Source organism: Plodia interpunctella, chromosome 24, assembly GCF_027563975.2.
Source record: "Plodia interpunctella isolate USDA-ARS_2022_Savannah chromosome 24, ilPloInte3.2, whole genome shotgun sequence".
Lineage (NCBI taxonomy): Eukaryota > Metazoa > Arthropoda > Insecta > Lepidoptera > Pyralidae > Plodia > Plodia interpunctella.
Window position 1 is genome coordinate 3,027,979 of NC_071317.1, and position 16,625 is coordinate 3,044,603.

The following is a 16,625-nucleotide window of genomic DNA, read 5'->3' on the forward strand; positions in this document are numbered from 1 at the left end:
AAGTCAAAGAACTTTAGTTAGCAGTCAAAGTCAAAATTGACATATTTCTTCTTTTTCCTGCTTACAGCAAAGAAATACTTAAATGACTAGGCCCACACGAAATACAATACGATAGATAAAAGGTGTCATTTTTGTACCAGTGGCACCACAGAGTACTCACCTTAACTTATAAATACCTAGCAAAATTTAATACCATTATGTTTTATACGTATAATGCCGGCTCCACACTGTCGTCGAACAATTTTCCAAACTTTGGCGGATTCGAGACATTGCTGGTTTTTCATTACGGTAAAAAATAGCACTCATAACTAGGTAGGTACCAACTCAATGTTCACCACAATGATCTGTGATGTTCACGCATTCGCGTCGGCATATGTCTAGGTTCGGCGATAGTGTGGAGCTGGCAAAAAAATTTTTGGTGCACGATTTCCGCTTCCGGATTTGTTTCTCGTTTTCAAACTTCTCACATAAACTATGATTCCCAAAAAAACTACCCACAAATTGTTTTTATTCATATGCGTGTGTTGTACACCCAGAATAGATTTACCAGAAATATCGTGTAGTAAAATATCGTGATTTGTTGTAATAAAATGAACAAATATTTCAAAAACTTTATTATGTGCGGCGATGTAGACTATCATTGTCTAATTTGTGTCGAAACATTTTATACAATGGATGACGTTGAGAAACATATCCGATGGGAGAAGCATAGGAAAGTTTTAAAGACTCAGTCATACTTTCCGAAGCTTAGAAAAGATTCAATTTACAAGGTAAAGTTACGTAATAATACTTAAGTCAAAGAAGAGGTTTTTGATTACTATTTCAGCAAAATGGTTCTGATTTGTTTAGGTAAAGTGTCAATAATGAGTATATTATATTTTCTAGCATTATAATAACTTTATTTTGGGTTAGCATAAAGTTTTCATATATATTAAGATGTAGTAGTATCTACCGATCCATTATAAGATCATCATTAAATAGCAGATACTAAAAACTAGGTACTTGAAAGTAGAGATCTGATACTATTACCTATATAAGTACGTCTCTTAGACAATTCCCACGGGAATTATATGAATCTTTATATGTATGCAAAGTCGCAGATAGATCTGCGTATATTAGGTAGGTAGCTGGTAGCTATGATGCTTTACTAGAGTAAAGCATCATAGCTACCAGCTACCTACCTAATATGAAATACTGAATTATTAAATAATTTATTATTCCAGATTGCAAACCAGTTCTACTGTGAAATCTGTAACATCATTTCGCCAGACATTGCAGATATAACTGTTCATATAAAAGGCGAACAACATGTAACCAATAAAGCGAAGCCTGTAGAAAAACAAAATATTAATTGTAAAAGAGACTCAGGCTTTATTATCTATTCAGATATAATCCTTACTAAGGAGGAATGGAACGTTGTGGTGGATAAGCGTTGTCTGATTTGTAATGTGCCCGTGACAGGAATAACAGGCTTGGATAGACATGCGAAGACTCCAGAACATGTAGTCAAATTGATACAAGCAAAGGTGGTCAGGGAAAACGATGACAAGTTCTACAGAAAGGTGAGTTTAATAGAGTTGAAATTGCTCAGTTTTCTTACGAGTGTCCTCTGTAGCATATGTCGATACGTCCATCTGTAAGTAAGTAGATCTTGTATTCCACAGAACAATAAAGTATTCATTCTAAATCCAGCGGCACCAAAATAATTTTTGTTTTCAATTTCTTTTTGGGTGTATGTACTATGTCGACCTATTTTTTGCCCTGCGTTTACTACTTACTACACTTCACTTATCCAATGGTCCAGTTTGCCGTGTTAGGTCGGATTTAAATAGATTTATTTAGATTTATATAAATTTTATTCATAGTTATTACTAGCGGCCCGTCTCGGCTTCGCTCGCGTAAATACATATAAACTAAACATTCTTTTAGAATCACTATCTATTTTTTAAAAACCCGCATCAAGTTTGTAAGCGCCAACCAAAAACAGGGAACAGACAGACAAGACAGCGCGTAGCGACTTTGTTTTATACTACGTAGTGATTTATTTAGATCTTAATTACAGATAAATCCTGATATGATTTACTGCTTAATTTGCAAGAAGACTGTATCTACAGAATCTCTCAGCGAGCACTGGGAAGATAAAGATCACATTGAAAATAAAGAGCTAAGTATAAGCAGGACTTCCAAAGGCTCTGGTGTTATCAAACGTAAACAGAACGAAAACTTGAAGAAACTGATGGAAATACAGAAAGTTTTATATGATATTGATGTAAAGGGCGGGAAAGCTACGTGCAAAAATTGCGAGAAAATTGTGAAGTTTCATTTTTCCGAGATGATTTCACATCAAGAAGAACATAGCATTGAAAAAGAAGATGCAAAAAAAGCTAATACTACAATATATAGCGATGAGGAAGAAGTAAAGTTCACGGAAGTCACAGACCATGGCAAGAAGCGAGCTGAGTTAAAGCAATATGGCAAGAAACACAATATTAAATTAAATGAAGGAGGTAGTAGGGGTTATTGTTATATTTGCCACATCCATGTCTCTGCTCATATACATGTGTTCAGAGAACATGTCAGAGGCTGGCAACATAAAGGCCATTTGGAATACAAAGGTATTAAAAAGGAGACTAAAAGAGAGCCGCGCATTTACAAAACTGCACCTTTAAAGAAGTTTCTGGAGAGTGTTTTCCACTCCGCTAAATATCAAACGGTATGGCTAAATTCCGAGTTCTGTGTGGACAACTTTAGTTTCCTTTTGGTTGCCCCTATAGCGGATGTGCCTTCTCCTAAGAAAATTTTGTGCCACGCCTGCACAATAGAATACAAACTGGAAGACAATGAGAAACACCTCAAAACTGCTCAACATAAGGCAAATTTTATTGATGCAGATGTTGTGACGACTTTGGGCGGAGAGTTCATAAGAGAGGTGAGTAGACTTAAAAAAGTATAGATAATAACTTTCTAAATTTTTGTCATTCCGTGGAATATTTTATTGAATAAAAATATAATAATACCTAGGTTACTTCTTTCTGTTCTTGTCGCGGAGATACACAACTATTCTTTAATGTTCTTTAAGAAGTATAGTAATTTTGGAGTGAAGCTACAACACATTTTTTAACCCGCGAAGGCACGAGTTATTACTCCATATCCATATTAAGTAGTATCATGTCTTTTTCCCATGGGGGTAGGCAGAGAGGATATTTTAAAATCAATGTTCTGTTACCTACCAATCGAACAGCGGAGCTTACTGGCACAGGTGATTTGATTGCAACACCTAGTTTGAAGATCATATTTGTTTTCGAAAATATATTTTGATTTGTCTCCAGGTTGCTCCTAACCTCTACCACTGTATCTACTGCAACCGCCAAATCGCGTACTTCGACAACGTGTTACGTCACTTCCGTAGCTGGAGCCACAAGGACAGTCGCATCAACAAGCACATGAACAGCGTCTCCTTGAAGCAACTCAAAGATAGCCCTCTAGCGCTGTTTAGCGCAAACCCTGATGTCTTGTATCTACAATTGATGGAGCAGTTCGCTTTTACAAGGTTGCCGAAGCTGCCTGCTAAATAAAATTCAACTGGTTTCGAAAGTTTTTGATTTTGTTTTGTTTGACTTTTATATATCTATGAATGAAGACGTGCACACGTGGCTTTACAGTCATAATTATGATTTTGTAATCTTCCTCTAGCTGGCTGTTCAACAAATCCACTTTTTATGTCGTGTTACACATAACGCTTAAAAATTTTGAGCTAGTTTTTTATTATTATTCAATAACTCTGCAACTTTTATGTTTGATATCAAAGCTGGAATTCGCCAAAAGAGAGTAAGTACAACCTCTTTGACAACTAATGGTTTTATATTTTAAATTTTTTTAAAGTTTTTATTTTATTTTCTTTTTGGTGTTTGTTTTATTAGTATTCAAGTACATCATTAATTAAAAATATCCAGAAATATGTAATTTTTTATTACTTCCCTTAACATTTAAAATTAACTAATTATTAACTAATTCATAATGAATAAAAAATAACTTTGCAATTTAAAGTCAATATAAGTCATATATCTTAGTATCTAGTATATACTTATTGTACAGAGAGCTTGTTGCATAAACTTCACAGACAATAAGTTTGATAATAAGTAAATTTAAGGTTCACAAATAAACTAACAATAATTGCAGTAAACATAATTAAGAATAAGTACTATTCTATCCTTATCATATTTGATAAAATTTCATTCCACTAGAAAGAATATATCTATAGCACATATTGTGCATTTGTGCAGGTTGGATTTTAGGTATGATGGGTCAATGCCCATCATGGAAAAAAATAACAACCTAAGTATTACAGCTTTAAACCTGAGAAGGTTAAAAGTTTTAATTAAAAATATAACTTTCTTTACATCAGTCTTCGTCAAGGCAACCCAAAATTGAAATACATATAAATTAAAATTAACTACAGACATTAGTAAGTTAATGAATTGAACATAAAAGAGTCGATAGGTTAACTCAGTGGCTGGCTAAAGTAAATATCAAACCACTGTGGAAAGTGGGACAACAGTAATATCAAGTCACTTTCAGACTCTTTGTGTAGATTACGCAAATAAGTTAAACTAGAGTTAACATACTGTTCTTTCAGTGACCCTGGCAAGGCATTGACATCAAAATTCATTAAAATTACTAAGCTATTCAACTGTATCGGATACAAAAGTGTAATAGTTCCAGAACCATTTCTTTTTAGGCTTTTTATGAATGTTGGAATGAATATTTGCATTCGCCTATCAAAATTGGTCATTATAAAAATAAAATTCAAAATTCCTGCACATATTTGGAAGCACATTGGTGAAGATACACACTTTTGAACTAAATCAACAAGATTGGCATTACCTACAAACAAACTTTCTATGTCCAAGTCACTAGATAAAACTTCAAGACAAATATTTAATAATATTTTTTCAATTTCAGGCTTCATCTTTAATGCTATATCATCATATACATTACTTTTAAATTTGTCACTTAATTTCTGACCCCATAAATCTTTTAATATGCACAAAAAATTTCCATTTCTGACATGCCAGTGTATTATATCATTTGAAAGCATATCAAGGTAAACACCTTTATCATTTAAATTTATTAATGCTTGTATTATTTCTGGATTCACAGCAGATGGATTGCTTGAATTGATATCCATTTCTTTAAATCTTCGAATTAAGAATGCATCTAATTGTCTATCAACAGAATCTGTATGCGATGTGTTGACTTGAAGAGTATGTCGTTGGTACATTTCTGTTAATGATTGCATCAAATTGTCATCCACCATGACATGATTTTCAGGCTCTATTCGGCACATTCTCCTTATGTTTTCGAGTATAGTAAACCGTAGATTGTTGTTAATTTTTGAGTTATGTTCCGACGCACTGAGGATCTTCACGAAGCTCGAAGACAGGGCTCTTGCTACATTCCGATCGAGAACTGGGTTTTTGTAGCAGAAACTAGGGCAGTCTCCATTGTTGGATTTTATCACTTTCTCAATTAGTTGATTATTCATGTTTGTGAATAAGATCTCGTAAAATTCACGTTCTTTTTAGTAACTATTATTGCATTGCATCTATCTACCAATAAATTCAATTTGAACTTGTATTTTGCTTGTCTAAACAACAAACAAAAAGAACAACTTCGTTCCTCACTCACTTCCTCTATAAGTATTACTTACTTACTCTACTCCCGTCCCGCGCGAGGCGCGAGGGGCTCTTTTAAATCGAATCCATGCTTTTGCTTTACTCATTGAATGAGACAGAGTAATCTGTCAAGTCTGACACTGACGTAAACAAATGTCAATATAGTATTTTTTTGCTTCTATCTTGTATGCCATCTTGTGGAGAACTGATGAAGTAAGTAACAATATTTAATTTTAAACTAGATGGCGTTATAGGTTTTTTACTTGGTAAACCAGCAGATGAGTTTTATATTACCTACCTATTTTTACTGTTTTATTATTTTCTTAGGACCACACGACTTAACACAGAGAATACATTGTTAAATTAAATTATTTTAAATAAAATGTTTCCTGCATACTTGAACCAGCAGTTAAACCCGCATTCTTTTTTAGCCTGTAATTTCATGCCGGAATTTTAAAAAGTGGATTTCAATGATTCCTTCCTATGGTATTCAAATTCAGGCACACAACTGGATATCGTAATCATTGGAGGCATTATTTATCTTATATAATATAATATTAATCAACCTCATTCATTTTGAGTACTGGAAGTATTATATTTATATTCTGTAACAGAATATATATAATACTTATATTCATGTTGAGTAATCTGATTCATGATTAGGCTAGACACTGACTCGGGAAGGCAAGACAAAATTAAATGATGTGTGGTCAATAGTCTGACAACCACAAATGCCAAATACCGTGCCAAGCACAGAATAATTTGGATATCGGACCCTGGACTCCGATCTCCGACGCTTCACGGCTGAGCCGGAAAACTACTCATATGAGGGAGAGAGAAACAGGACTACAAGTTTTTGTACCTAACTTGGCTTTTTATCGCTAATAAAACTAACTTATTAAGTACTTACCTCATAATAAATAAATATAGCTCATTAGCCGGTATCATTGTATACGAACCTACCTACTTCAACTTATTTGTATAACACCCAATATGTTAATGCAGATTCTACCCGTGTATCAAATGTCATCAAAACCGTTCAACAAATTTTGCGTGAAGAGTTACAAAACCACGTGCAACCACCATCCAAACTATCGTCGCAAGTAAGTACCTAATATTGTTTATTTTTAGAGAAAAGAGAGAGCCAGGTGCATTATTCACCCCGCGCTTATTGTAAAAGTCAATCAAGGGAAATGGGCTGCTAGCCCATCTCCTGTCACTATTTCTGAAGCCCAATTCTAACTTAAACAAACTTGCTACAATTTGCGACTTCGGACTTCTGGCTTTGTGTACCCCGTAAGGGTTGAACTGGATCATATATATGTAGATAGGTAGGTATATCCAAAACCATTTGATTAACTAATCCCATAATCATTAATAGGTCCTATATATTATGTTACCTCTTCACTGGTCTTCATCTACTGAACCAAAATTTTTCAAAATTCTCATTAAGAGTACAGAGAAGGACAAAGGCTACTTTTCATTCCAATTTACGCGGGCAAAGCCGTGGGCAAAGGCTAGTAAATGATAAAGAAAAGCGCTAAGAGGAAAGCGGAAAGATCTTCAAAAACAAAGGAGCATGAGAGAGGTGACCATCTCCCGTCTCTTTCTCGGGCGGGGCCTTACCACGGTATGCCCCACGTATTTAGACACAATGTGAGGTCTTGATAGTAATTTATTAGGCCCCACAAATGCAAGCTTTCGAAACACCATTCAGGGAATAGTAGAGTGAATTATTATCTCGACTCGATGACTTTTTTCATCGATAACGGTGTAAATATAACTAATTAAGACATCCGAATAGTCTGTTATTTCATAGCGAGTGATCTATTTTATTCTTTATTAAACAGTGAAGGTGCTTTCTCACAAAATTTAGAGAGTAAATAATTTTGATGTAAGTAATGACGATTTCGTGACTTGGCCTGTTATTTGCAATGATTTGTTCAATGTTTTTGGAAAGTTGAAGAGCTCGTTATAAAAGCAAATTAGGCAGAGATAGTGTTTTATATATCTAAGTAGACGATAGTTTTGTAACCATAGGTAAAGTATAGGTAATATAGGCACGCAGCACTTGCTGGGAGAGACCTTCATCTTCTGTCTTCTGTCTTCTTGTCTTTGGTATACATACCAAATTTCATCACAATGTATCGAGAAGTTTTTGTGTGAAAGGGTAACAAATTATGCATACCTATAAAAATATCTAGCCACAACTTAGTAGTTATGTAGGTGCTAAAGTTTGTCGCCAGACAATTTTATCAAATAGGTAACTGTCAAGCCCTTTTAACGGTCTTTCGATTTTCCATCTCGAGGAGTACCTATTTGGTTGCAGACTTGCCACTTTTAGTGGACAGTAGTCGCGACACCTATGATGATTTTTTTTCATTCTCTCTCTCGGAAAGCACTAGTGTGTCCGAATAGGTAGCATGTGGAAAATGTGAACAAATCATACAGCTAATATAAAATGTATAATTTAATGCTTCACTCACGATGGTGTAAAAGTCTTAAAAATATAACTTTGGGCCTCGAATAATTTGGCGAAAATAATAACGATTTATTAAATACGCGAGATTTGTAATTTGTATTACTTTGTAATGTGTATTGTGTACTGTATTACAATGAAAATAAAAATCTCGATTTAAAATCAATAACCATTTTAGAAACGCTACTGTTACATTTTAATTTTCTCAAATTTGAAATGAAAAGTAGGTAAGTACAGTGTTTGACACGACAAAGTTGACTTTTAATCCTTTCAACGATTTACGACGTCTGTTCATCTTTATTTTCTAACCGCGCATTTGTCTGAAATTATTTGTTCAATCGATAAGTTATCAATTCCAACAGATGGGCGGGCGAAAAATATCCACCCTACCAAGTGGGTTCATTCCCAATCTTCTCCCATTTTTCCGTTTCATTAAAAAAAAAAAACTGGAAACAAACGATTTCATCTTAAGAACTAATTCTAGATCGCCAAGTGTCAGATGGTGCTAAAAAGTGTCAGGTATGTTGCGACCCATAGACTGACATTCTGAATGATTGATCGCCGACGTGACTCTATAAAGGCATTACACACAGCCATCAAACAAAAGAATTGGCCTCTAATGCCCTCAAATGGCCCGACGAAAGCGTGCGAAAAATGTCGTCGATGATTGCGCTCACGCAATCCACTTTCGACAGATTGAACATTTTTATAAGTAAATAATTCTTTTATCATATTTTTCGGATATTTTTACTTGGATTGGTTCATTAAAACGGATGGAAATTCGTAACAACGCACATATTATCAAAATGAACCATGATAAGCGCACTATTTTATTGCACTATGATCACATAGTATGCACGTTTTTGGACCAATTAGCGGGTTGGTGTAGCATATTACCGACATAATCCCAACTAAATATTATATTAAAAAAAAGAGTAGTATTTACTTACCGAGATTTTTTCAATATTACGTACCTACACGCCAGTTGCGTGTAAATATCACTTCAGCTTTTCATTCCATAGAAGAGAAGATGAAAAGTTCGCGATAAAAACGATTAATCGCACCTCATTGAGTGATTAATCGCAACGAGATATCAACCGCGAATTAATGCAATTTTAATTCCGTCCCATCGATTACTCCGGGAGTGTGTTCCCACTGTACCATTTTGTGCACAGATATCATGATTTTATTAGGTAAGACTGGTTGGTAAGGATGGATCTAAAATAAAAATAAATGTTCTCTAAATGTTACCTATTAAAAACCCTTGCGTGATCTTTATTCAAAACAGCGAAAATATCAATAAATAATTATCATATAATTTGTTTCATTCACAATTTTTTTTTGAAATTTATTTTGGCACAAACAGTCATTAAAATTTTAGCACAAGACATCTGCACCAGCACAGATCATAAATGCTTAGACACAGCGTGGTAGCACCAGTGTTACTATTATTGTGTTGTGCTTTGAGTGTTATAATTGTGTGTCAACCTACTAGTGATAGCACTGCACTGATAGCAACATTGGTGCCATTGTGTGGTACTACGAGACATTGTACTTCAACTTCGCCACTTTTGTTTCGCTCGGGCCCCTAGTTAGGATGCATGTTTGCATTTTTTATATATTATTTCATATGTTATGTTCGTCTGTAAGGTTTCTATCATATGGGTCCCTGACATTGTATTTGTTTAAAACTTATCACTCATATTATAACCTGCCTGAAATAATATATATTATTTATTTTAGGTCAGCATTCAGAGTTTCGGCCAACCACAGTCGATTGAGGGCTCTTGCATCTAGCGTTACAGAGTGTATGAGGGACAACAGCTCGACATTATTTTTGGTCCTTCGAGCCGGCAGCTCGTAACAGTAGGTACTTACAACAATTTAATATTTTCATATTCTTGTATAACAGGGGCAAAATCATCGAAGCCAAGACGCAACCACTACATCAAAGCGATTTATTATAAACACTGCGGTAATCGCGTAAAAAATGGACGTCATATTCGATTCGCCTACTCTTCATCTCTTCGCCCACAGGAGTGAGCGAGACGGAGGAACCTCTCTGGGTGGCCAGTACACGGTAAATGACGTCTAAACAATGATCTATTATTTCAGTGAGCATACGTGAGATTGTTCAATTCAGAATGACTCCATCCCGTAATGAACCTTTTGAATTGAACGTCATTATAGGTAGGTACAATACTAATCTATGATTAAATGCCTTCTTAGTACTTTTATGTTCTAAATTTGAAATATCCATTACAGGGAACAGCATGATCGGCGTATCAGAGAAGTTTGAAAATCAATTCAGATACTTTGTTCTACATAAAATTCGTTGTCGGATGATGTTCTTATTAAATTAAAATCAGTAACGAAAAACACAAAATTACTAAATAAATAATAATGTCAATAAACATATCAATACTTAGTCACCTTTATTTTGAAGATTCCCTGTATTTATTTTATTTTCCCTGATTCTATGTATATTTATATAAATTTTTTTGACCAAGACAAAAAACTATTAGGCGTAGGTTTGACCCATCCTGGCCTATAGACCAGCAAGCTAGTTACCTATCTAGTACAAACATGTGTATAGTGGACTTACTATTGCTAATAGAACGTTTGAAAACTTTGAACAAACCTCCAGCTTGTGATCTACAGTTGTTAAGCTAATTGCTAATTAGTTATTACCATTTAGCTAAACAACCCTGAGATCACACAAACCACTATCCAGCTATGCCTTTGGGCCTTTAGTTACGGTTGCTATTATAAATTTGTCACTACTAAATACTCTCACACCTTCACGCATGTCCCCAGTTGCATTCACGGCTGTGGCGCTCAAAACCCAGTTGTGGTGTAATAATTCGACTTTAAAATTTTAAACATTAGGTTGTTATTTCCCTCCCGACCGCCTGCCTAATATCAAACTGGAGTGGTTCTTATTCTAGGACTGAACCACACTCCACGAATTGTTACTTTAATAGTTAACTTGACTTATTTAAATACTTACCTATAGACTTATTTATTTTAAAAAATTACGTCCATCCAATCATCTCCTGCGTGTGAAATCCAACAAGACGTAAAGTAGACGGCACGGTGCGGCGATAATGACGCCAGTTTGTCAATAATTTCTCCGTCGAAATTGGCTGCGCCCGCGCATGAAACAAGTTGAGGCGTCTTCGTGTGAGGCGCTGGCCACCAACAGCCTGCTGAGCTAAGGAAATGTAGATAATTAGGTGATTTTAGATGGTTATTGTTAAAATATTCTTATACAGGTGGCTTTAAATCGACCAAATTTTCCATAAAACTCACTAGAACTCACTGAGGTACTTATATGAAATATGTATATATGTACATATAAAATACGTATGTTGTCGTATGTTATAAATATGTAACTTTGTAACTAAGTAATACGTTACTATTAATTTAGCTAGTAATAAAAAAATAACTAAACTAGCTAAATATCAAACTTGTTTCTGTTACTGGCAACATACCCGCATGCATATTTTAAGTTAAAGTATGTTTTGTTAAAATATTATAAAGTGACATATTGACAACACATACTTTAGCTTGATTTGAATGAATAACGAGGATAGTTTTGTGATTTAGAGTTGAAAATCTGTCAAAATTTGGACTATAGTTGGCTGATCGGGAAAATAGACCGATCGTTCTGGAGGGAAATTAAAAAATCACATGGCTTTTTAATTAGCTGACAAAAAAAAATATTAATTTCATTATTTTAAACGTTTGACAAGTCAAGATTTCAAATAATGTTATTATCACTTTTTTGTAGCGATGCAATGTATTACCATCGCACACATAGCGTAGCGTGCATTGGTACGACGGCGTCCTAACCCCGCACGATCGATTTCAGCCGAGACGAGTAAAGAAATAAAGAAAATTAAACGTGTTGGTTATATTTACGATCGGCTATCACGCCATCGTTGTTAACTTTAATAAAACAAACTTGACGGCGCAGTGTTGTTTCCTTCTACTACTTAGACATCGTTAAATGAGTTTTAATTATAGTGTTGGGGTAATTTGATAGATTTATCGTAAATGAATTAGTCGGTAGTTCTAGTACGAGCAAAAATTAAAGTGACGAAGTTATTGTCTTAATTAAGTATTAGATTTTTATCCCATTTGTTTCTACATGATGAAACAGATGGTCCAAAATGTCAGACGGTATTGATATTGACAAATCATAGACAAAACTGCCTTGTGTGTCGCTTACCTAAGTATACTAATCATCAATTCTAATTAGATTGTTGTTCAAATAAATGCTATTTAAGGTCCTGCATTTCATATCAAACTTGATTTACTTATACATTTAACATAACTAAGTTTGTTTTCAATTACACTAATACCATGTTAGCTATTTAACTGCGGAATACCTAATTAATGTAAGTAACTGAAAGTATTTAAGGAATAACATTCTCTGTCTTATCTTTTCTCTGATTTATCTTGTTTGATTAGGACTAAAATTAATTTGTACTCGTTTGAATTAGGAACCAATACAATTTTTAAAGCAGGATGCTTAAATATTGAGAGCAGGACTAACAACCTCACGGCACGCATTTCAAAATAAGAATTCCCAGTAGTCATGCTCATTGTCAATGTCATCGAACATGGAATCAATCACAACACTTTTTTCATAAAATATAATATCCGAATGACCTAATTCGTCGTTTCTCCCCGTGCGGTCTCATTTAAGAACGTAATAAAACCTTTTTTGACGTATCCATGGCAAAATCCCTAACTGATATGCCCCTTTACTCCGTTAAGGTGTTAAGAAAGGTTTACAACGGCACGTAAGAACCTTCTTTATTGTGATAGTGTTAAGTGTGATATTGGTATGAGTGGTGGGACTCGTTTAGTAGACTACAAAGGGGCCGATAGGCTCGGCGGCACCTTTGAAGTCGCGGTCTGTAATTATGTAACTTGTAAGAGTGTTCAGAATGCATTGGCTCTCGGCTCGGATATCGTCGTGCCACATTACTATGGTTTTACTGGCTTGCTCAGGAATCAAGCTTTAGGAGTTGTGGATTCATGAACCTGATGATATTTTCCAACCAAGTTTGGTCTAATATTCACTTTGAGTTACTTTATTGATTAGGTAGTCATCAAAATAGGCAGTGTTATTTATTATACTTGGCTATAGGTACAGATAACAGCACATCAACCTACACAATTAATAGCGAATTCACCCAATTAAAAATTATAAGGTAACTTAATGATATGCGCTTGACAACATTGTTTTACTTTACAGGATTCTCATTAGAAAGGTTTGTCTTACTTGTTTCGTATTTAACAATGATATCTATGGCCCATATAGACATAAAAATCAAATCAATAAAAAAAAATACTTCACTTAAGACGTTACCTACATTATCATGTGCAAACATAGAAAAAACATCAACAATCAACATGAGATAAATAAAATATTCATAAAACCTATGAAAATTCTATTAATATTTTACTAAACTATTTAGGTAAGTACCTACAATAAGAAACAGATATTCCAAATCCAATTAGAAATATCATAAATCTGCAACTTCCGAATCTCTCACCGGACATTTCCTTCAATAATTAAAAGCATTGTCATTACTCCGTGACGAATTGCACGAGCGCGGGTAGCGGGGCGGGGCGGGGGGCGTGGCCTCCATACTTCAAAAGAGCCGCGCTTCGCACTACAAGAGCCCACTTATTGACGTGCGAAAAGGATAGCAAGAGAGAAAGTACGCACGAGAATGGGACAGTAGATCCATGTTTGTAGTAGTAATGTGTATAGACGCGTGATTCAAGATTACTGGAATGGCGGATAGGGGCGAGCTTGCGTCAGTAACGCTGTTTCTTGATATCGATAAACAGAATTTTTGATGTCGTTTGAGATGTCTATAATTTCTTGTAGTACCGGTGTTATGTACGCATCTGTGGTTTAATTAAAAAGTCATTATCTATTGTGACCCCAAAACCGCATGTTATTTTTTTATATAAATTTATTCACGTTATAGGTACTTATTAACGTTTGAGTTATCGATTTTATTTTCTTTTCTTTTGAGGTGATAACGTTCTAAAATTTAAATAAAACCATTCAAATGTTACCTTCCCAATATTCTCATTATATTTGTCCCATTCTCATTATTTTTTGTTCTACTATAATTCCACCAATAAATTATATTTATTCAAATTTTAATCAAAATCGGCCGAGCGGCTTATTGAGTCGATTTTGATGAAATTTTGAATAATTTGGAATAATTTGGAATTAATGGTGAAAGCGTGATAGACAGACTTTTGTATTTATAATTATAGAATGGAAATATGGTGCCGAAAGAATATGTGTTAGAAACATTTCAGCATCATATTATCTCCTCATCTATGGCATTTATTCACGGTCATGTCATATTAGTAGCTATATCAAGCATTTTAACATATACGTTTCTTTCAACTCCTACTTAAATAAACATTATTGAAAGCAAAATTATCGATATTACAGCATCCGGGCGCATCTCATCACTAGCGATAAATCTGAACCGCTAAAGAAGCTTACGTCATTGACGTATTGTTTATAAATCAGAGACCGCCTGCTATATGAGATCCCGAGCCGACAATGCAATCCAACTAAATTGAATAGTTAATCTGTGCGCACTACATCTCTCGTAGAAATGCCCTTTAAACTTGACGAGGTTATATGTCAGTGGGAAAATTGAAAAGTAACTGAGCGGCACTCTTTTGTTTTGATCAAAGCGCAGATTTTAAAATAATTTATATTCGTTGTGCGTGCACTATTAAAATTTAATGAAATTATCTTCATTACAGATGAAAATAAATGAATGATGAAATGATATTTTACGATGAATAAAATTTTATAACGATTACTTAATAAAACTTTTATTACGATTAATAAAAGTTCAAAGAACAACCCATCTAGTAGATAGTCTATACATAAGTACATCATAATTATATTTCTGTCATTTAGTATCTCTACTCGAGGTAGTTAAGATAGACGTCAACAATTTCATATCAGTTGCATTTCAAATTTTACCATAGATTTTTGTCTACTTTAGTAATATTTTTAATGTATAAAGATATATATGTAAATGATAAAAATATTAATACTTACATCAAATTTCTCACGTTCTGGCGTAAGACTTATAGGTACTAAAAAAATAAAAAGAAAAAAATTGCAGTGTTAAGCCCCGCTTGTTCCTAATTCGATAATTATGATCCCGGCCATTAAATCGAATTATCTATGACATGTACTCAAGAAGAGAGAGATAACTACTCATTAGACGTGATTTGGCCAGAATTGATAGAACAATGACTGATTGCGATGAGCCCTTTCTCTGGTCTGTTGTAGAAGGTGCAGAAGGAAGGGAGGAGGCTCAAGAATTTCTGGTTGTACGTTAATAGCAACACTGCTGACTCATCTTGGTAGACGGTGTATCAAAGTGGTTGAGAACTATGGTTCTCGATTCCCACGATCGCGAAATCGATAAAGGTGTTACAATTCTCTAATGTGATATTTGGGTAGTGAACATGAAATAATAAACTGTCGAAACCCATTAGTAACTAGCAATTATTTAAGTTGAGTTTTTTAGATCAAAATTATCAGAAATTACATATATAATTTGGATCATAATAGCTCTTCGGTTTTGTTTAATTAGGTTATTTTTTATAAATTAAATTCACTTGAAATAAAGTTATATTACCTTATATTTAAGTTGGATAACCTACAATTAATCGAGTGTATCGAGTTAGACGATTACTAATCAGCTATAGTGATCTCGAATGTAAATCTTTTCGCTAATAAATGGATATTTCTGCAGCAATAAATAATGACCTTGACAAAATCCGAAAGCACAACAGTTGCAAACCCATTAAACCCGAGTTCCGACTCGAATCAGGCCACGCCTAACCTCCGTTTAGTAATTAACCATCATTTATCTTTGCACCTCTGTCAAAATTGTGTCGTTCCTTCCAAAACATTTTAAAATATGCCATAATTAGGACCGTTTGATTAATTTGACCAGCGCGAGTAGTGTTGCCAACTCTTGAAAAAATGCTAGTCATAGTAGTCATAATTTACCACAAGTTTACCTAACTAGTGATGATGAAAAAATGGTAATAATCTTTCTGTTGAAATTATATTTCTTGCAATTGTATTGACTAAATATACAGCAGATACCTATTGTATATATTGTAAAATGTTTGGTGTACTACTGACCAAGTACCTTTCTAATCAGCAAAGTAGCTAAGCAGCAAAATGCTTACAATGTATGACTAATAGTGTTAAATGTCAATCTATATATATATAAAAGATTAAACATATAGCTAGATGATTTGGACTCCTACGAGTCAATTACCTTTAAAATTGCAGTATAAATCTCTTAAAAATCCTCTAAAATTTGGAGGTGGTGACGCCTAAGTTGGCAACCCTAGGAGCAAAATCGAACGTCAAATTTGCCTTT

General features: G+C 34.3%; 1 protein-coding gene across 1 annotated transcript; it reads left to right on the plus strand.

The window, feature by feature from the left end:
• Positions 1–496: 496 nt before the first annotated feature.
• LOC128680323 (uncharacterized) lies at positions 497–3,958 on the plus strand. Its single transcript, XM_053763388.2, has 4 exons — positions 497–770; positions 1,224–1,562; positions 2,063–2,929; positions 3,330–3,958. Exons 1-4 carry the CDS (start codon positions 591–593, stop codon positions 3,573–3,575), a joined length of 1,632 nt encoding a protein of 543 aa, XP_053619363.1. The 5' UTR covers positions 497–590; the 3' UTR covers positions 3,576–3,958.
• The last annotated feature ends 12,667 nt before the right edge of the window (positions 3,959–16,625 follow it).